At 41.4% G+C, this 22,672-nt stretch overlaps 1 protein-coding gene across 2 annotated transcripts in view; it reads right to left on the bottom strand.

The window, feature by feature from the left end:
• The window catches only part of LOC105489971 (mitofusin 1), a 45,158-nt gene extending 26,790 nt beyond the window's left edge, over positions 1-18,368 (bottom strand). Inside the window, exons 1-7 of one of the 2 annotated variants that reach the window (XM_071091288.1) lie at positions 18,250-18,368; positions 17,065-17,183; positions 13,711-13,846; positions 6,681-6,843; positions 3,237-3,361; positions 1,304-1,412; positions 484-591 (exon numbers count right to left, since the gene is read on the bottom strand). In XM_071091288.1, coding sequence (XP_070947389.1) covers positions 484-591; positions 1,304-1,412; positions 3,237-3,361; positions 6,681-6,843; positions 13,711-13,846; positions 17,065-17,176 — 753 coding nt within the window. In that variant the 5' untranslated portion in view covers positions 17,177-17,183; positions 18,250-18,368. The remainder of the gene's footprint in view (positions 1-483; positions 592-1,303; positions 1,413-3,236; positions 3,362-6,680; positions 6,844-13,710; positions 13,847-17,064; positions 17,184-18,249) is intronic. The other variant, XM_071091289.1, reaches the window with a different exon arrangement.
• Positions 18,369-22,672: the final 4,304 nt, after the last annotated feature.

Raw genomic sequence — 22,672 nt, 5'->3', positions numbered from 1 at the left:
TAAATGGGTAATTTCTCTTTGGTAAGGAGGACAGAATGGAAGTTGGAAGGAGGGAGGTAAGCGAGAGGTGCTGGGGTGTTCAGAATGGTCTGCTTTTTGATCTGGATTTTGACACAGGTGTGTTAAATTTGTAAAATTTGGCCAGGCATTTTGGCTCACACCTGTCATGCCAGCACTTTAGGAAGCCAAATTGGAAGGATCACTTATGATTTATGTGCTTTTCTGTTATGTACATTTCAATAAAAACTTAAACAAAAAAGAAGTTTCAAGCTTTGAAATAACTAGATAGTATAACACAATTTTCCCTCAAAGTAACTTCATACCTCGGTCTTTATCACATACCTACTTCAGGTTTTCTCTAACTATATTCTTTTCATGGAATAGCTCTTATAATTTTCTATTATATAAGCTATATTGTTTTCTCAAATAACAATATATGTGACTGTACTTCAAAACCTACAAAAAATAAATAAAATAACTTACGTCTTCCATATATTCCGGCTCTGATGCAGAGGCATCCCAACGATTATTGAGAATGAAAATATTAGGCTTGGAAAGCCGCTCATTCACTTTGTGAAAAAAATGTTTTTCCTGAAAAAAAAAAAAAAAAACTCACAGTACATTCACTGTAATTTACATTTACAATTGAAATTTTATTTTAATGAGAAAGTCTGAACCATTTAGACAACATTAACACCACTGACAAAGGATCCCAAAGCACTCTATGAGCATTAAACTTTCAAAGATGAAAAAAACTGATGAATAACAATTTTTAAAAATCATGTTATAGTTTTGAATATTAGATTATCTCAACTCTGGAAAGTTTATTTCAGATGAGTCTGGCTCCAGACATTTGGATAAATAATCTTCTAAGTCTGACAGCAGCTTAAAGTGTACACAGGTAAGGTGAAACCTAGAGTATATTCAGGTGAAGCTGGAAACAGCTAACAATACTGAAAATATAAAAAGCCTTGCCCGATAGATGGCAGAAAGGAGGAGTGGTTTATATTTTATTCAAGAGACTTAAGCATCCTAAAATTTCTGGCACTCATTCTCCCTGAGACTGGCAAATAACCATAAGCTAGAGTCATCAAGCCCTATATTGCTAGAGAAATCCAGGGAACTACACACTATAGAAAGACTAGAAACAGCCCTTCTGGTTCTATGAAAACACAAACCCCTTCATTCATGCCTGTTTTTAGAAGTTCTTTCTAATCCATGATTTGGATTTCTCTTTTCAGAATGAAAACAGACACTGCTTCATTCCCTACCACCGAAACACAATAATATGATTAAATCCTACCGTATTCATTAGTGTAGATTCAGAGTTTGCGACCAAAACGAAGACATCAGCATCCAGGCAAAACTTATCAATCCAGCTATCCAGCTCTGTAGTAACATCTGTGCCTGGACTAATGAGAGTGAAATAAAAATTGTATTATGTTTCTTAAAAAGAAAATTTGGGTTACAGAATTTTTTCAGCTTTTATGTATAATTTGGAGTCTAAAAAACAGGATTTCCACCTGTCATCTATAAGAAGCCTAGGAAATTTTAACCCAGTGATCTTTCACAAAGCAAATAACATGCTCAATATTTCAATCTTTTTAATCTTTATGCTTTAGATGGCTGAAATATAAAACTAGGCTAATGGATACTAAACAAGGGTTAAAGCAGCTATATCCAGTAAGGCTCAGAGAAGATTTAAGCCCTTATAAACACAAATAAAAACATATAAATTTAATATACCAACTACACTAGGACCTGCAGTGAAGAATTTGCCAACTACAAATCTTTGTAAAAAATTTAAAAAATTTTTCATTTTAAATGTTTGTGGGTACATATTAAGTATACATATTTATGAGGTATATGAAGTATTTTGATGGAAGCATACAATGTGTAATAATCACATAGGGGCTGAGCGCAGTGGCATATTCATGTAATCCTAGCATTTTGGGATTCCAAGGCACGAGTGCTTCAGTCCAGGACATTGACACCAGCCTGAGCAACATGACAAAACCCTGACTCCACAAAAAAAAAAACAAACCACAAAAAATTAGCCAGGCTTGGTGGCATGCCCCTGTAGCCCCTGCTACTCTGGAGGCTGAGGTGGGAGGATTGCTTAAGCCTGGGAAGCGGTGGTTGCAGTAAGCCATGATTCCATCACTGCACTCCAGACTGGACAACACAGCAAGACCCTGCCTCCAAAAAAAAAAAAAAAATCACATCATGGTAAATGAGGTATCTATCAACTCAAGCATTTATTCTTCGTATTACAAACAATCCAATTATATTATTTTAGTTATTTTTAAATGTACAATTAAATTGTTATTCAGCCAGGTATGGCAGCTCACACCTATAATTTCAGCACTTTGGGAGGCTGAGATGGGAGGATTGCTTGAGACCAGGAGTTTGAGACCAGCTTGGCCAACATGGTGAATTCCCACCTCTACCAAAAAATACAAAAATTAGCCAGGCATAGTGGCTACTCGGGAGGCTGAGGCACAAGAATGGCTTGAACCTGGGAGGCGGAGGTTGCAGTGAGCCAACACTGTGCCACTGTACTCAAGCTTAGGTGATAGAGTGAGACTCTATCTCAAAAAAATAGTAATAAAAATCAATTATTATTCACTACAGTTACCCATTTTGGTACCAAATACTAGATCTCTTTCATTTTTTCTTGTATCTATCCAACTGTCAATCTTAACTGACTGGGTCATAGATACAACCTGGTTATGAAATAAAGCTAAATTAGTTAACATTGTATTTAAACCAAATATTTTGGTGTCATGAACATCTTCTCTCTCTTCTGTTTCTATGGATTACTTGAAACACTCATTTCCACTTAAAAGGAAAATTCATTATCAAAAACAAAATGGAGCCAGATGAGGTGGCTGGTGTGTGTCTGTAATCCCAGCTACCCAGGAGACTGAGGTGGGAGAACTGCTTGTGCCCAGCAGGTGAAGGTTGCAGTGAGCCAAGATTATGGCACTATGGCACTGCACTCCAGCCAAAAAAAGTGGCCATCCTTAAAATTTCTTGAAATGGAATAAGACTGATGAACTGGTGCTTTTCTGTAACTTATAAAATAAAACCAATACCTTATCTCTTCCTTAATCTAGCTAATGAGAACAAAGTGGCAACTGAATGTTTTAATTTTTTATACCACATGCTAAAGTAAGCAGTATTATACTATTAAATAAACTTCCAGAGAAAATGCAATCCACATGTAATTTTACCTGTCTACTAACACCAGGTCATCTCTCAAGAGGGCACATTTTGCTTTTGGCCAAAACACATGTACAAGACAGCCAGCTTTCAAATCTTTGTCCATGTGAAGGGCATGGGCCAGTTGATTAACTGTCTAAAGCAGGAGGAAAAGAAAAAAATAAACTCCACTTGTAATAAAATTCAATAAAAATTAACAACATTGTAGTACATTTATTTTAGCCAAACAGGTGTATAAAAACTCTGAAATAAAACCTTCTGAGCAATCTTGAGAACCTGAATTTTTAAATTTCCAAGTACGAAAAAAAATGGTTCCCTCAAAAAGAACTCCAGCAACAGAATTCTAAGCAACTCCTGATACTGATACTGGTTTTGTGAAGTATATAAGTTATGGAGTCTTCATTCTTTTTGCCTACTTGTATTTTCTGACTACTGAAATAAATGTGTATCACTTTGTCATATGGAAGAAATGTCATTATTAAAATAGGTTAAAATTAAATAGCTTTTAACACCCCCTAGAAAGGAATGAAATCATGTCTTTTGCAGGAACATGGATGGAGCCACAGGCCATTATCCTAGGTCAATCAACGCAGAAACAGAAAACCAAATACTGCCATCTTCTCGCTTAAAAGTGAGAGCTAGGCCAGGAGCAGTGGTTCATGCCAGTAATCCCAGCACTTTGGGAGGCCGAGGTGGGTGGATCACCTGAGGTCAGGAGTTTGAGACCAGCCTGGACAACCTCGTGAAACCCTGTCTCTACTAAAAATACAAAAATTAGCCGGGCGTGGTGGCGTGTGCCTACAATTTCAGCTACTCGAGAGGCGGAGACAGGAGAATTGCTTGAACCCAGGAGGTAGAGGTTGCAGTGAGCTGAGATCACACAACAGAGTGAGACTCTGTCTCAAAACAAACAAACAAACAAACAAAAAAGTGAGAGCTAAACATCTGGGTACACACAGAAATAAACATGGGAACAATAACACTGGGAAATACTACAGGGGTAAAGGTGGAAGGTGACAAGAGCTGAAAAACTACTGAATGCTACATTCACTATTTGGGTGACAGGTTCAGTTGAAGGCCAGTCTTATGCATCACACAATATATCCACATAATAAACCTGTACACATAGGCTGGGCGCAGTGGCTCAAGCCTGTAATCCCAGCACTTTGGGAGGCCGAGACGGGCAGATCACGAGGTCAGGAGATCGAGACCATCCTGGCTAACATGGTGAAACCCCGTCTCTACTAAAAAATACAAAAAACTAGCCGGACGAGGTGGCAGCGCCTGTAGTCCCAGCTACTCGGGAGGCTGAGGCAGGAGAATGGCGTAAACCCGGGAGGCGGAGCTTGCAGTGAGCTGAGATCTGGCCACTGCACTCCAGCCTGGGCGACAGAGCGAGACTCCGTCTCAAAAAATAAATAAATAAATAAATAAAAATAAACCTGTACATGTAACCCCCAAATCTAAAATGACAAGGAGAAAAAGAGTGTGAAGAGGACTGGAAGAGCACAGATCAGGAAAATGAGAGATGATTTCTTTAGAGAGTAACACAGCATACTTTGAGGCTCTAAAGTCATGAGACGTTTGAATTTTGATTTGCTAAAAATCTTAATTACAAAATAATAGTGATTCCTTCATTTATATGAATTAAAAGCTTGATTAGTATTTTCTTTTCTTTTTGAGACAGTGTCTTGCTCCATTTCCTAGGCTGAATGATCACAGCTCACTACAGCCTCAGCCTCCCAGATTCAACCAATCCTCCCACCTCAGCCATTCGGGTAGCTGAGACTACAGGTATGCGCCACCATGCTTGGCTAATTTTTGTATTTTCTGTAGAGATGGGGTCTCACTATATTGCTGAGGCTGGTCTCAAGCAATCCGACCACCTCAAGTGCTAGGACTGCAAGCGTGAGCCACTGCGCCCAGCCTTGAATAGTATTTTCATAAACATCATCTCACTTTTCTAATAACTAATCTGAAGGGTATGCTTATTCTAAAACTTACAGATTGAGTCACCTGATTTACATCAAAGAGCAAATTCACAGAGCAAGAACCATCCATGACTTTACCAAGAAATGAAATAGCATGGATCTTCAAGCACTGAACTTTTTTGTTTGTGGAAGAGATCCTTAGACTCAAGACAAAGTGACCGCAATAAGAAACAGTGCCTTAACTAACTGCTTTCAGTCCAGAGTCAACATCTTGCATTCTAATTTGTTTTTCCTTTTATTCTTTTTTTGGCTGCAGGAGTCTAGTGGCACTAAATTGAGAAATTTATGAAAGGCAGGGAATTGCCATTGGCTCTCATCTGACAAAGTTAAAATCTTTATTCATGAATATACTTACTACATACTCCTGAGGTAAGACAGTTTCTAAAAACACAGACACATATCAAAAACAGATTCCAGGGCCCAATTTCTTAAGCAATTCTGTTTTAAAAAGACAAATCTGAGGCCAGGCATGGTGGCACATGCCAGTAACCACAGCACTTTGGGAGGCCAAGGTGGGACAAATTTGAGATTAAACAGTAATGATACACTTCAATAATGTCAGTCTCGGTCAGGCGTGGCAGCTCACGCCTGTAATCCCAGCACTTTGGGAAGCCAAGGCAGGTGGATCACCCGAGGTCAGGAGTTCAAGACCAGCCTGGGCAACATGGTGAAACCCTGTCTCTACTGAAAATACAAAAATTAGCCAGGTATGGTGGCGCATGCCTGTAATCCCAGCTACTTGGGAGGCTGAGGCAGGATAATTGCTTGAGCCTGGGAGGCAGAAGTTGCTAGCTGAGATTGTGCCATTGCACTCCAGCCTGGGCAACAGAGCAAGACCCCGTCTAAAAACAAATAAATAAATAAAATAATGTTAGTCTCACTGTAAGGGGAGATTTTAAAAACCTGTAATTCTAATATACCTTTAAATTAAGGACAGGTTTTATTCTTCCACTAATTTAGCTATGAAGTAAAAAAAAAATTTAGAGTACTTAAAATATTTAGTGATGGCTTTCAAAGTTACAAATATTAAGTTCTTCCTATAATCCTAGCACTTTGCGAGACTGAGGCAGATGGATCACCCGATGTCAGGAGTTCGAGACCAGCCTGGCGAACATGGTGAAACCCCATCTCTATCAAAAAAAAAAAAAAAAAAAAAAAAAAAAAAAAAGGACAAAAATTAGCTGGGCATGGTGGCATGCACCTGTAATCCTAGCTACTTGGGAGGTTGAGGCAGGAGAATCATTTGAACCTGGGAGGCAGAGGTTGCAATGAGCCAAGATTGCACCATTGCACTCTATCCTGGGCGACAGAGCAAGACTCACTCTCAAAAAAAAAAAAGAAAGAAATATTAACAGTTCTTTTTATAAGATGTCAGCAATGCAGACATCTATAAAAATGTTATTAAAGAATAAGTTAAGGACATTGTTTCAGGTATATTATGCTGCTAAAGGTTAAAGATCATACCTTCACACTTTTTTTTTCATCTGATCCTTCTGTCATAAGATAGGCTTTATCTCCATCAGTTCCTTCAACACTTAGGAAGCAATTGGTTATATGGCCAATCCCACTAGGGAGAACTTTATCCCACAGCATTGCATTGATAACAGAGCTCTTCCCACTGCTTGTCCTGAAGAATATACAAAATCATGAAAAACAAAACATAACAGTAAAAAAATTAGTTCTTTCACTGGGTCTAATATCAACTTTTTTAAAATCCAAATTTTGTTAAGATTTCTTAAGACTGCATTTTTACAAAAAAACTGACCACTTGGCTTACACAAATATCAGCAATGTACATTTCAGAAAAAATAAAGTGTAAGAAAACAAATCCGACCTTTCTCATAGTATTATCCTCAACTTTTCTTTCTTGCTTTTTGTGGCAATTTGAAATCACAGGTCAAAATTCTGTAACACTACTATCACAAGATGGGGTCTAATATCCCATCTCCTTAAATCTGGGCTGGTTTGTGACTGCTTCAACAAATAATGCACATCAGAAGTGACACTGGGTGGCTAGGTGCAGTGGCTCACGCCTGTAATCCTGGCACTTTGGGAAGCCAAGGTGGGTGCATCACTTGAGGTCAGGAGTTTGAGACCAGCCTGACCAACATGGTGAAACTCCATCTCTACAAAAAATTAGCCAGGTGTGGGGGGTGGGGGGGGGGCACCTGTAATCCCAGCTACTCAGGAGGCTGAGGCAGGAGAATCACTTGAACCCAGGAGGTGGAGGTTGCAGTGAGCCAAGATCGTGCCACTGCACTCCAGCCTGGGTGACAGAGCCAGACTGCGTCTCAAAGTGACACTGGGTGACTTCCAAGACTAGGTCATAAAAGACAATGCAGCTTCTTCTATCTTGTTCCCTGGAATATATGCACTTGGAGCCTTGCCATGTAAAAAGTCCACTTACCCCGAGTCTGCTGTGCTACAAGGAAGTCAAGCTAAATGGAGAGCTCTGGGTAGTGCTCTACTGAACAGTCCTAGTCTTTGAATCATTCCAGCCCAGGTCCCAGACGTGTAACTGAAGATTTAAGATTATTTCAACCCTCAGTTTTTGAGCCACCCCAATCTTCACATCTTCTCAGTTAAGGCTCCAGAGTCCATGGAACAAAGATAAGACACCCCCGCTGTGCCCCATCTGTATTCCTGACTCACAGAATCAGTGAACATAATAAAATGGCTGTTAAGTTGCTAAGTTTTGGGTAATCTGTTATGCAGTCATAGGATAAAGAACACTTTTGATGGCTCTGAAATGCAAAGAACAACCCATACTCACTTCAGGAACTTGCTTTCCATTAAGTCAACCCAAGTCCCAGATACCACTGGGAGCCTTTTGGTTCACTGCAAAAGCATCCTATCTTTTTGGCATATGTTTTACCTCTTTTCTTTAGCAGAAGAGGGAAAGAATTTTTCTTATGTTATGGATATCATTCCCAACTCCCTTCCCAGGGAAGCTGCTTACCTTCATTAGCTCAATATTGGCTTCCATTGCCACTATACCACATCCTGCAAGGATGCCTAGGACCTCTCTTAAAATGTATCTTTCTGGACATTTCATGAAGCCTTGCAGTGATCCTCAAGGGTAGTTCTGAAACCATCTCCATGGGGTTAACAAGAATTACATGCCGAGTTCTGGACAGAAATATGGCTATAGCTCATTATTAATCAGGCTGCACTTTGGCCCACTTCCTTGTTGCTAAATGTCACGTAACACCAGATACTGACCATTTGCACCTCCTTCTTCCTATAGACAGGATCTCTGACATTAGAATCATAACACTTTTAAGGATAGTTTAAGATGTTTTCAGGCCCCCAAATCCAGCAACCAGTTTGAAAACCCCCCGCCAGAAAGGAATGGGATGGATCAGCATGTGAATACAGCCTAGCTGTATTATCTCCCTCTACCATGACTTCACTCTGCAAGCTCCAACCAATCAATGATCTCTATACTTTGGGCACTCCAAAAACCTTAAAAACCCTAACCTCAAATTCCTTGGGGAGATGGATTGAGGTTCCCTCCCATCTCCTCATTTGGTGACCCTACGATTAAATCTCTTCTCTGCTGCAACCTGGTGTCTCAGCATATCAACTTGCTGCATGCACTGGGTGATGAACCTACTATGGTTACAGTTTGGGTCCCCCCACCCCATATAAGAATCATCTGGGGAGCCCATTAATGATGCAGATCCCTCAAACGAACTGTGAACCTAAAGAATCAAAACTCTGGGGATGCTCTCAGATGATTCTTATGCATACTAAAGTGTGAGACACGCTGTCATCCTGCCTCCCAAAGCAAACAAAAAAAAAACAACTGTGGAAAAAGAAACTTTTTATCCTCTACTATCAAAATCAACACAGAACACTTCTTAACTAGATGTATGGGGATTTTTCCACAGGCATGAAGCAGTTCTCCAGCAGACACCAACTGGGTGTCCTACCATTCAATTCATTTCTACCTCCTCCCACCTTGGGTTCAATGTCAGAATAGCTCACAGAACTCAGGGAAGCACTATACTTACATTTACTGGTTTATTATAAAGGATATTATAAGTGACACAGATGAGATGCCTGAGCACTCATGCCCTCTCAGCATGCCACTCTCCCAGGATAACCATGAGTTTAGTTACCTGGAAGTCCAATCTTATTCAAGAGTTTTCATAAAGCTTAATTTTCAGCCTGTCCTCCCCCACCCTTCCTGGAAATGGGTTGGTGGGAAGGAAAGTTCCAATCCTCTAATCCCCTGATCACTTAAACTTTCAGGTGACTGGTTATCTGAGGTTATCTAGGCACCGCCCCACCCTAAACCACTTATTAGCATAAATTCAGGTGTCATCAAAAAGGGCTCATTATGAAAACAAGATACTCCAATCACTCAGGAAATTCCTATGGTTTTAGAAGCTCTGTGACAAGAATGGGACAAAGATCAAATATATTTCTTTTTATACCATACCAATGCTTTCTAATTTTCCTTTTACCTGGCTGGCATTTCTTTTTCTTGTTTGAGATGGAGTCTCCCTCTGTGGCCCAGGCTGGAGTGCAGTGGCACGATCTCAGCTCACTGCAATCTCTGCCTCCTGGGTTCAAGTGATTCTCCTGCCACGGTCTCCCAAGTAGCCGGGATTACAGGAGTGTACCACCACACGCAGTTATTTTTCTACTTTTGGTAGAGACAGGGTTTCGCCATGTTGGCCAGGCTGGTCTCAAACTCCTGACCTCAGGTGATCCACCTGCCTCGGCCTCCCAAAGTGTTGGGATTACAGGCGTGAGCCACCATGCCTGGCCCCTGGCTGGCATTTCCATGGATAGTCCCTCTTCCTCTCCCCAGTGTTTTTCATTACACACTCTCCCTGGATCATCTCATCAACTCCTGTGATTTCAATCATCAACATAAGCCAATAATAATTCCTAAATTTCCTGGAATTCTCCCTAGTCCAAGTCTCATATTTCCAACTGCCTTTTTGGTAACTACACTTGAATATATATAGTTGTATTAAACACACACAATTTATGGCCTATACTACTTGTCAGAGGTGTTTGAACCAGAGCAACTCCATCTTGAATAGGGGCTGAGTAAAATGAGGGTGAGACCTACTGGGCTGCATTCCCAGTAGGTTAGGCATTTTAAGTCACAGAATGAGATAGGAGGTTGACACAATATACAGGTCACAAAGACCTTGCTGATAAAAGAAGTGACCAAATCCCACCAAAACCAAGATGGCGATGAAAGTGACCTCTGGTCGTCCTCACTACTCATTGTAATATATATGTAATATGTATATAATATACATTAAACTAATTATAATACATTAGCATGCTAAAAGACTCTCCCACCAGTGCCGTAACAGTTTAGATGCCATGGCAACATCCAGAATGGATGGCTATATGGGCTAAAAAGGGGAGGTACTGGCCGGACATGGTGGCTCACACCTGTAATCCCAGCACTTTGGGAGGCCGAGGGATGGCCTGAGGTCAGGAGTTCGAGACCAGGCTGGCCAACATGGTGAAACCCATCTCTACCAATAATACAAAAATTAGCTGGGCGTGGTGGCACACTCCTGTAAACCTAGCTACTAGTAGGGAGGCTGAGGCAGGAGAATCGCTTGAACCTGAGAGACAGAGGTTGCAGCGAGTCAAGATCATGCCATTGCGCTCCAGCCTGGGTGACAAGAGCGAAACTATCTCCCAAAAAAAGAAAAAGAGGGGGACAGGTACCAACTTTCAGTTCTGGGAATTGCCACCCCTTACCTGGAAAACTCATGAATAATCCACCCTTTGTTTGGCATACAATGAAGAAATAACCATAAAAATAGCAAAGCAGCAGCTCTTGGGGCTGATCTGCCTATGCAGCAGCCATTCTTTATTCCTTTACTTTCTTAATAAACTTACTTTCACTTTATGGACCCACCCGGAATTCTTTCTTGCACAAGGTCCAAGAACCCTCTCTTGGGGTTAGGATCAGGACCCCTTTCTGGTAACAATACTATAACTGCCTCCTACCTCCTGTTCTCATTTAATTCATTCTCCCCATTATATCTAAGGTTATAATTGTAACATCCAATCCTCTCATGACTATTTTCCAAAATAAAAGAATGCAGAACTCCTTAGCATGATATATTAATATAAGGTCTTTTACAATCTGACTTTTGCTTACAAAGTCTCTTCTTTTGTTAGTTTCATAACGCCTTAAATTCAACTACTTGAGTTCTCCAAACACACTGCGGTCTCTCTCCCCCTTTCTATTTATGGCTTTCTGCAAGAAATGAGCTTTTGGACCTTTTTCACATCCAAAGCTATACCTATTTCTCATTCTTGGTAGGACAGTTGAGTCATCACCTTCCCAGGAGGCTCTTCCTTCCTACTCCACCCTAATCTGAAGTAGGATCTTTTTAAATGGAGCTGTCTCATGCCAGACTCTGTGTAAGGCCCTGAGAATACGGTCAAATGGGAGAAGCAGAAAATAAAAACATAAAATAAGAGCATTGTGAAAAGTGTTGAAAGACATTAACAGGGTGCTTTAACAGAAAATAACTGAGAAGGAATAATTTAGATAGACTGGTCAGAGAAGGTATCCAAGGCAGTAACATTTAAGATGAAATATGAAGAATAAGAAGGCATCAGATATAGATAGAACAAGGAAAGGAGAGTTGTATGCATAGGGAATTGCAAGGGCAAAAGCCCTAACATGGGAAATAGCTTAGAAGGCCAACGAAGTCAGTTTAGTAAATAAATGCCTCTGTTGGTACACAGCACATGATAGCTGAATGACCAATTATGGAGCTACTTATTTGTCTTTGCATATAAGCTGTGGCAGAGATCACCCTATCACTCTGGATAGTGACACCAACGTAATGGTGCCTCCTACTCTCCCTCTGGGAATGATGGAGTTGAAAATTCTGGAAGACATACCTGATCACTGCCCTTTTCTTCCCCCCATAATCCTTACAACCTGTGAACCTGATAATTGTCAACCTTAAGAAAGATACTGAAGAAAATCACCTCTAAATTAGCCAGGCACAGTGGCTCACACCTGTAATCCCAGCACTTTGGGAGGCCGAGGAGAGTGGTTCACTTGAGGTCAGGAGTTCGAGACCAGCCTGGGCAACATGGTGAAACCCCATCTCTAATAAAAATATAAAAATTAGGCCAGGGCCAGGCACAGTGGCTCACGCCTGTAATCCTAGCACTTTGGGAGGCTGAGGTGGGTGGATAGCCTGAGCTCAGGAGTTCGAGACCAGCCTGGGCAACATGGTAAAACCCCATCTCTACTAAAATACAAAAAAAAAAAATTAGCCAGGCATGGTAGTATGCGCCCGTAGTCCTAGCTACTTGGGAGGCTGAGGCAGGAGAACTGCTTGAACCCAGGAGGCAGAGGTTGCAGTGAGCCGAGATGGTGCCACTGCACTCCAACCTGGCAAGAGTGAGACTCTGCCTCAAAAAAAAAAAAAAAAAAAAAAAAATTAGGCCAGATGCAGTGGCTCACGCCTGCAATTCCAACACTTTGTGAGGCCAAGGCGGGTGGATCACCTAAGGTCAGGAGTTCAAGACTAGCCTGGCCAACACAGTGAAACCCTATCTCTACTAAAAATACAAAAATTAGCCAGGTATGGTGGCGCACGCCTGTAATCCCAGCTACTCGGGAGGCTGAGGCAGAAGAATTGCTTGAACCCGGGATGTGGAGGCTGCAGCGAGCCAAGATTGTGCCACTGCACTCCAGCCTGGGCGACAGAGCGAGACTCCATGTCAGAAAAAAAAAAAAAAAAAAAAAAAAAAAATGCTGAGTTTACTTGGGAATCAAAAATAAGGATTATAATCTGGAATGCATGGAATGGCATACCAGTGCATTCAGTGAGGGTAAGAGTTTTTCTAATCAGCAAAAAGAGATTTACATAAGCTGCCTAGAAACAGAGTTCTTTGGTTCCAGAGGTTCAATGCCAGCTATTGTCAGTTCATTGGTGGAGATGCCATTACAGGACAAGAACTCTCCTGAGAACATTTTATCTGAATTAATGCAGTCCTAAAGTATGTTTATTGATAAGTCTTATCAAAGCAGGAGATTTGAAAGAATTTCTAGAAAGTCCTTGGAAATAGTTATCTCAGACACGTATGCAAGAGCCTCTTTCCTTCTAGGCCTCTCTAGGTCTGACAAAAATTATTTCGTCCTAGCTTCTGAAACTTTCACATAATCAAGTAAACTTAAAAGAGTAAATCACAAATTATGCTTATCATTTATCTGTATTTCCATTCTTAAAACTGGCTAAGAGCCAATTCTTAGAGATGAGAATCATGAAAAGGTAAAAATATGACTGACTTTCATAAAGCTTCATTTTATACCCGGAGGTAAAATGTACAAATTCTTTCACATGCTAACAGCTTTAATGTTCAACACAGGCAGAAACTTGCGGGGCTGGGGGAGGATGGGAGAAATATTACTTGCTGAAACATCAGACACAAAGCTGATTTCTGGAAACTAACCTTAGAAGTAATAATAAATAATTACCTGCCAAAAAACGCCACCTTCATGTGTCTCCGAGACAGCACCTCACCAATGATGGAAAGCTTGTCTTTATATCCCTGCATTTCTACCAGATCATTCTCAGTGGCTATTCGATCAAGTTCTGGATTCTTGTATGTTGCTGTGAAATTGAAATGGCGTCAGAAAAGTGATATAAATGAATATTGTTAGTTATATAATGGAATACCTAAGATTGTATGTATTTTGGCTTTATGTTAACATGCCACCCACAGCATCTGAATGTTTGGTAAAAGGTGCATACTCCGTGGCAATGGGTCATAAGAATCCCACCCGAAAGAATTTCAAGAATATTAAATGTTGCAAGGGCACAGTCAAAAGCGTACTTCTAGGTATCAAACATACAAGCTACCCCTGAGACAAGACTACATTTCTAAACAGAGAAACTAGAACCTAACACTGACCTATTATTGTTCCAACCTGACAGGATGGATCTTCAGATCTTGAACTCAGAAGGGGGAGCCACATACTGAGAAAAAAGTGAGGTTTAATAGGAGCCCCTCAGAAATTAAGATGTGGTTCAAGGTCTCCAAGCTAGGAAAGACCCTGCTACTTTACCACGTTCTATCTGCTTCCCTCAGGGATGAGGTGAAACAGCTCATTTAACAGAGAAGAAAGCGAATTACAGGTTGTGTCCCATCTACAGCCATACCACCCTGAATGTACTCGATCTCATCAGATTGTATCCCAGTCTCACTCTCATCAGGTTTAGGGTTTAACTGCACATCCCAGCCCTCACCTCTCCTCTATAGCTGGAGGTAGTTAAAAAAGCCTGGGTTTGAAAGTAGAAAAATATTTCAATTTTGTTTATAATTCAGGAATAGGAGATAACCTGATGTTTACATTCTTATCACCTCTTTTTGAAGGTAAAGACATGAAGATTCATGTGGGCATGGGGGCTCACGCCTATAATCCTAGCACTTTGGGAGGCCGAAGTAGGCAGATCACTTGAAGTAAGGAGTTCGTGACCAGTCTGGCCAAAATGGTAAAACACCATCTCTACTAAAAATACAAAAATTAGCTAGAAATCACTTGAATCTGGTAGGCGGAGGTTGCAGTGAGCCAAGATCATGCCACTGCACGCCAGCCTGGGCAACAGAGCGAGACATCGTCTCAAAAAGCAAAAACAAAAAAAAGATTCATCTGGCTATCTGAATGATCCTAATTAGAGACAAACACTGCCACTGAAAACATACCCAGTGCACATCCAATTAAGCTTCTCATATCTCACCATACTTTTTTAATGCATTAATAAAATTATATGCAATTTGGTGAATAATGGACAGACTTGCTTAAGTATCATTACATTTATTTTTGCTTTTCATTTTATTTTTGCTCTTGTATGTTTTTCCTGATTTATTTGCTTTGTCTCCTTTTTGCAACATTTTTACTGAGGTTCTAAAACCTTTAAAACTGAATTCAGATTCTAAAGCTGCCATTTCACTAGTGCCTAGCATAATGCACGATCTATAACACGCACAATACACATTTAACTTCATTTTCACTTCCTATTAATTTTTTTAGAAAATAAAATATTTTTCAAAAGTCAACTGTGCCAGCTCAAATTATTTCCTAATTGGAAACAAAGATTCTATACTACTATTTTTTTTTTCTCATTCAGCATTCAATTGTGTCAAGTCTGGTGCTAGGAATACAATGAGTCCTAGGCTCCTGCCCTAAAGGAGCTCAAAATCTGGTAAGAGAGGGTTGTGAGAGACATGAAAAAAAAAGTTTGATTCTACCAATCTATCAAAGGTTTACAGCGTTGCTGGAAAAATTTATAGAATCCCTCCCTTTCCATTGTACAGTTGAGAGGTACATAATCTTTGTTTTTTTTTTTTTTTTTTTTTTTTTTGAGACGGAGTCTTGCTCTGTCACCCAGGCTGGAGTGCAGTGGCCAGATCTCAGGTCACTGCAAGCTCCGCCTCCCGGGTTTATGCCATTCTCCTGCCTCAGCCTCCCGAGTAGCTGGGACTACGGGCGCCCGCCACCTCGCCCGGCTAGTTTTTTGTATTTTTTAATGGAGACGGGGTTTCACCATGTTAGCCCATGTTGGGATGGTCTCGATCTCCTGACCTCGTGATCCGCCCGTCTCGGCCTCCCAAAGTGCTGGGATTACAGGCTTGAGCCACCGCGCCCGGCCTTTTTTTTGAGATGGAGTCTCACTCTGTCGCCCAGGCTGAGTGCAGTGCACAACCTTGGTTCACTGCAACCTCTGCCTCCCAGGTTCAAACGATTCTCCCTCCTCCAGCCTCCTGAGTAGCTAGGATTACAGGCTTCCACCACCATGCCGAGCTAATTTTTGTATTTTTAGTAAAGACAGGGTTTCACCATGTTGCTCAGGCTGGTCTTGAACTCCTAACCTCAGGTAATCCACCCATCTTGGCCTCCCAAAGTGCTGGGATTACAGGTGTGAGCCAGGGTGCCTGGCTGAGAGGTACATAATCTTAAGAACCAGCAAAAAATTTCAACAGTTATCTTCAAAGAAGTATTCCCGGCCAGGCACGGTGGCTCACACCTGTAATCCCAGCACTTTGGGAGGCCAATGTGGGAGGATCACGAGGTCAGAAGTTCGAGACCAGCCTGGCCAACATGGTGAAACGCCATCTCTACTAAAAATACAAAAATTAGCTGGGCATGGTGGCACGTGCCTGTAGTCCCATTTAGTCTGGAGGCTGAGGGAGAAGAATCGCTTGAACCCAGGAGGTGGAGGCTGCAATGAACCGAGATCCCGGCACTGCACTCCAGCCTGGGCAAGAAAGCAAGACTTTGTCTCAAAAAAAAAAAAAAAGTACTCCCTAGTAAGACATTCCTCATCACCATTGTTTCAACAGTTATGAAATGCCTTTTGCCCCTTTCCACTGCAACTCAGCCTCATTTAAGAGAATGAGATATGCCTGAGGTCTTGGTTTAACCGCTAAGTTGGGGAGGAGACAAGTACAATGGTTAAATGTGGACTGCCTGATTTTTTGTCTGGGCATTTATTAGCTGTGTGACCTTGGGCAAGTTGTTTAACTTTTCTTTGATTTAGTTTCTTCATCTTTAAAATGAAAGATGGTGGTGATGAAAATTAAATGAACTATTAATATAGCTATTTCATCACCTAGTGGTGATAAAAATTAAATGAGCTATTAATATACTAAAGTTGTTATTAATACCATTTAATTTTCCCCTTCTGGAGGGTAGAAATGGGTTTTACTCGTTATGGTACTTCTCATAGTATACAGTACAATGCCCTATATGTGTTCAATAATGTTGAAAGAATACGCACTTTTATGTATTTTCAACAGTAATTACTTTAAGAACTTAAGAAGAACTAACCTTCAACAAAATGTGATCCTTCAGTAACAAACTCCAGTAACTGGTCAAAGATTGCAGTAATAGCCTTCTTAGCCAGCACAAAGTGCTTCAGTGGAGAAACAGTTTCTGCCATTATGCTACTAGGGGGAGATAAAGTTAGAAAAGCACAAACTAAAGTGGATGATAGACATGTAAACTGATGACACACCAGTGACAGTCATCAACTCCCCAATGAGATAAATTATGCTGGCAAAACGTTTTTAGGTAATTCTTTTTTGGGAGTGTTCTAGTCAGACAATTAGAGATGACTTTTGAATGATATTTCACTAAAATAAGTGAAATCTATTAGCCAAAATTTTGGTTGCAATTTCGACTCAATTTCCCTTTGGTGAAGATGAAACTAATTGTGACTAAGTTTGTCACTGCATGTGACTATAAAGTACATCAGGGAATAGGGTTAGTGAAAGGAAGCCAAGTTCACAAACAATAACGAAGTTACTAAGTTTCTCAACCTGAAGCTCTAGGTGAGTGGGGGTGGATATGCAGAGTGAGGAAATAAAATTCTAAGATCACAACGTGAGGCTGACATTTAGAAAGACGGAGTTCATCACTACAAATGAGGAGGTAAGGCTTAAAGAGGGCATTAACGCTTCCAGCCAAAGTATCAGAAACTTCAAGGAATATGAGTCTCAGAAAGCATAGGTGGTTTCTCAAGAAAAAGACACCAAAGACAAACAATCACGGCCTAATCCTGGTGTGCACATGGAAAGGAACACTGGCCATAAAGAAGGCGGATCCTTCCAGAGAGTCCAGAAATGACCGCGCGAAGGAGCTGCGTGGGAAAAGCCGGGTGGGGGCAACGCCCCGGTCCGGCCGGTGTGAACACCTGCCTTAGTAAAAGCCTCCCGCCTTCTCACACCGGGCGCAGTGGTCCGGGCCAGAGCCCACCCCAGCCCCACGCGCGCCCGTCCAGGTCCGGATCCCCCACTCCCACCCCCGAGCTCGGCCTCGTGGGCTCCGTGGGCTCGACTCGGCCGCCAGCCCCGCTCGCCTGACGGTTCGCTCTCTCCTTTCCCACAGGACCACGGCGGGCGGCGCCTCGTCACAGAACGCTGCATGCACGACTCCCGCCCCCCTGTCCCCAGTCGCTCGAAGGTCACTCCGAGCGTCGCAAACGTGCTAGCTGTCGAGGCAGCCGGCACTCACTGTCTCCGCTCCAACTATCACCCGGCAACAGCAACTCCGCCACTGATCCCAAACTGCCTCATCTTCCCGAGAAGTTAAAGGCGGAGAGGAGGCAGGGGGAGTGGCAAAGGGCGGCCACTTCCGGCCTCTTGCCTCCTCTGTTCTGTTTGGCTCCGTGGCCGGAAGCGCATCTATGCCAGGCGCCATTTTCCTTAAGGGCAGAAGGCAAGGTTTGTTGTGGGCAGGGACTGCTACCAGGAGAGTGGTTTTCCGTTCCCCTTTCCAACTTCTCACCCTCCCTTCTCCCCTCAAAGTGTCCAAGTCTCTGCCCAGCCTAGGCTTAGCTAGCTTCCAATGATGGCAGTGGCTGACGCCTGTAATCCCGACACTTTGGGAGACCGAAGGGGTGGGATATCTCTTAAGACCAGGAGTTCGAGACTAGCCTGGACAACATATGGAGCCCCACCCCGCCGCTTCCTCCTCCCCGTCTCTACAAAATAAAAAAATGAAAAATTTTTTTAAAAAAATTTAAAAACCTAGCGAGGCGTGGTGGCACACACCTGTGGTCCCAGCTACTTCGGAGGCTTAGGTGGGGGGATTGTTTGGGCCCGGGGCTGCAGCGAACTATGATTTATCGTGCCACTGCACTCAAGCCTGGGCAACAGAGCGTGACATTGTCTCCAAATTTAAAAAAAAAAAAAAAAAGAAAAAGAAAAGAAAAATCCAGATCATATCACTTTCCGAGTTTAAAAGCTTTCCAGACCCGGTGGGGTGGCTCACGCCTGTAATCCCAGCACTTTGGGAGGCCGAGGCGGGCGGATCACAAGGTTAGGATATCGAGACCATCCTGGCTAACACGGTGAAACGCCGTCTCTACTAAAAACATAAAAAATTAGCTGGGCATGGTGGCGGGCGCCTATTGTCCCAGCTATTTGGAAGGCTGAGGCAGGAGAATGGCGTGAACCCGGGAGGCGGAGCTTGCAGTAAGCCGAGATTGTGTCACTGCACTGCAGCCTGGACGACAAAGTGAGACTCCGGCTCAATAAATAAATAAATAAATAAAAAGAACTTCAGAAAATAGAGCAGAAAACCCAACAGAGAGAAAAGCAGACAAAGGATAGGGAGAAGCATTTCACAAAATGAAAGTGAAAATGACTAATAAGCATATTAAAATAGTCTCAACTTTGTTAGTAATCAAATCTATGCAAATTTAAACAATAATAATGTACTACTTTATACCCTTAAGATTTACAGGAAATTTAAAAATTGTATGATATTGTTGGTAAGCCTGTGAGGAAACATGATCTTGCTGATGGGAGTATAAACTTTAGTCATTCTGCATATATTTTGGAAGTACTGAATCACAAGTATATAAAAAACTTACAAAAATGTGTATGGTAGGTAGCGTTATACATAAAGCAAATACTTAGATACATGAAAGTCAATTTGATATTTAACGAACTTGTAGTTCAGAAAGGTGACAGTTTCCTGCATTATATGGTAAATTTCTTTGAAGTCAAGAACCGTAGTTTATCTTTGTATCCCTGAGCACTTGGCTTGCTGGTAGATATACCATAGCTGCTGTTGGTTAAATAGAAGCATAGTAAAATAGTTTTTGGTTTTTTTTTTTTTTGAGGAATCCCGCTCAGTCGCCCAGGCTGGAGTGCAATGGCGCGATCTCGGCTCACTGCAACCCCCACCTCCCAGATTCAAGTGATTCTCCTGCCTCAGCCTCCCGAGTAGCTGGGATTACAGGCATCCACCACCAATGCTTGGCTAATTTTTTATTTTTGTAGAGACAGGGTTTCACCGTGTTGGCCGGGCTGGTCTCGAAGTCCTGACCTCAGGTGATCCACCTGCCTCGGCCTCCCAAAGTGCTGGAATTACAGGCATGAGCCACCGCGCCCAACCCGTAAAATAGAAGTTTTTAAGGTCAAAAAAAAAAAAAAATTTTTTTTAAGGAAGGGGGTGTCCAATCTTTTGGCTTCCCTGGGCCACACTGGAAGAAGTATTGTCTTGTGTTACACATAAAATACACTAACGATAGCTGATGAGCTTCAAAACAAAACAAAACAAAAAATTGCAAATAAAACTCACAACGTTTTAAGAAAGTTTACAAATTTGTATTGGGCTGTGGGTTGGACAAGCTTGTTTTAAGGAGTTGCAGAACCCATGGACTATTTAAGAAAAACTTAGTAACATTACATCTACTGTTCGTGATCATAGTCACACAATTTATAGCTACTGAACAGGGATTACAAATCAGAGTCACATGCTTTTGTCCTTTATTTTTTAATGTTATTTTCTCTAAGTGTTTGGTATAACATTCCATGAAAAACACAGGGCACATTTTAACTTTAAAGAAAATTCTTTGAAGAGTGGTTGGGAGTTTGTCATGTTCATTCTACCTTAAAAAGCATTTGACTAATGATGTTAGAAGATCATTTTTCTCAAATATAAATAAGTTTAATCTGGAATTCTATATTCTCCAATTTCAGTCATTCATGTATCATCTACCCAATGTTTTCCATATCCATGTATGACTATTATTTACTTCATATTTTTCAGCAATTTGTTTTTCTTACAAAGCTGATTTTTTCCTAAATTAGCCGGGTGTGGTGGCGGGCACCTGTAGTCCCAGCTACTCAGGAGGCTGAGGCAGGAGGATGGCATGAACCTGGGAGGCAGAGCTTGCAGTGAGCCGAGATCGCACCACTGCACTCCAGCCTGGAGGACAGAGTGAGACTCTGTATCAAAAAAGAAAAAAAAAAAAAAAAAGTTAATTTTTTCCTAAGTAAAAATATTCATGAATCAAAGTGTTGTGCCAATGAAATTTTATACCACACAATTTACAACCATGAAAATAAAAACTACATACCATATACAAGTATTATTATTTTATTATTACTGTTATTATTAGAGATAGGATCTCACTTTGTCTGCCCAGGCTGAAGTGCGGTGGCACGATCAATAATAGCTCACTGCCGCCTTGAACTCCTGAGCTCAAGCAATCCTCTCACCTCAGCCTCCCAAGTAGGTGGGACTACAGGCACACACGACCATGCCTGGCTAATTTTATTTTAAATTTTTGTATAGTTGGGATCTCACTATGTTGCCCAGGCTGGCCTCAGGCGATCCTCCTGCCTTGGCCTCCCAAAGAGCTGGGATTATAGAAGTGAGCCCCCACACCCAGACACAATTATTTTTATATGTTTTTCACTTTATGAGTCTAGACTGTATCTCTAAGGTTCATCACAGATCTAACATTGTGTCATTCTAGGTTCGGTCCTTCTACTTCAGCATCTTAGTTGCTCACTAACAATGGATGAATGCTATAAGGAATTTAACCAGAATATTGTAACTATAAAGAAGTTATTAAGATGTGTGCCATAATGTTCTGCTTAAAATCTAAAATAGACACATTCAAAATTTACAAATTCAGCACAAACTGATGCCAGGCAGGTATATATAAAATATCTGCAGGGTATACAAGCAAGTGATGTGGGTATGGCATGAAGGGAGTAACTTATTTTAAGAGTTTGGAGAACAGATGGAAGGAAGAATCAAAACAAATCTACTCTATCTTAGTCAATATAGGCTACTATAACAATGTACCATAGACTGAGTGGCTTATAAACAACAGAAATTTCTCACAGTTCTGGAGGCTGGAAGTCTGAGATCAAGGTGCTAGTATGGTTAGGTTCTGGTGAGGCTCTCTAACCAGATTGCAGACTGACTTCTCATTGTATCCTCACATGGAAAAAGGGTGAGCGCTCTCTGGGGTCCCTTTTATAAGGGCACTAATCCCATTCGTGAGGGCTCCACTTTCATGACCTAATCATATACCAAAGGCCCCATCTTCTAATACCATCACACTGGGGATTAGGATTTGAACATATGAATTTTGAGGGGGACACGTTTAGTTCATGGCAACTTACCTTGTTAGTTGGGAAAACTTTAATCTTTTGAAACTTTCTGAAAACCCAAGTAAGATGAGTTGTAAAGATAACAGTAATCAGCCATAGAATATAATTGCAGAAATACGTATTTAAAAAAAGATGAATAAGGCCGGGAGTGGTGGCTCATGACTGTAATCCCAGCACTTTGGGAGGCTGAGGCAGGTGGATTGCTTGAGCCCAGGAGTTTGAGATCTGCCTGGGCCTCTCTTATAAAAGAAAAAGAAAAACAGAAAAAGACAAATAATGCCATTGTGGACATAACCACAAATGAACAGGGTAGGCAGGAAACATGGGAATTCTGTATGCTCAAATTTTAGCCAACCAAAATCCAGAACAGCACGGTGAATAGCTTTAAAAAGAAACAAAAAATTACCCACCAGAAATTACATTTGCTGAATATGATTCCAATTTCTGATTTCAGCTTTACTTTGAAAAGTAAAGGCGAAAATATCAGTAATTCAACTGCAGGATTTTTCAGTAGTGGA

This window comes from Macaca nemestrina, chromosome 2 (assembly GCF_043159975.1).
Source record: "Macaca nemestrina isolate mMacNem1 chromosome 2, mMacNem.hap1, whole genome shotgun sequence".
Lineage (NCBI taxonomy): Eukaryota > Metazoa > Chordata > Mammalia > Primates > Cercopithecidae > Macaca > Macaca nemestrina.
Note: the sequence above shows the minus strand (reverse complement) of the source record. Positions and strands in the feature narration are given on the sequence as shown.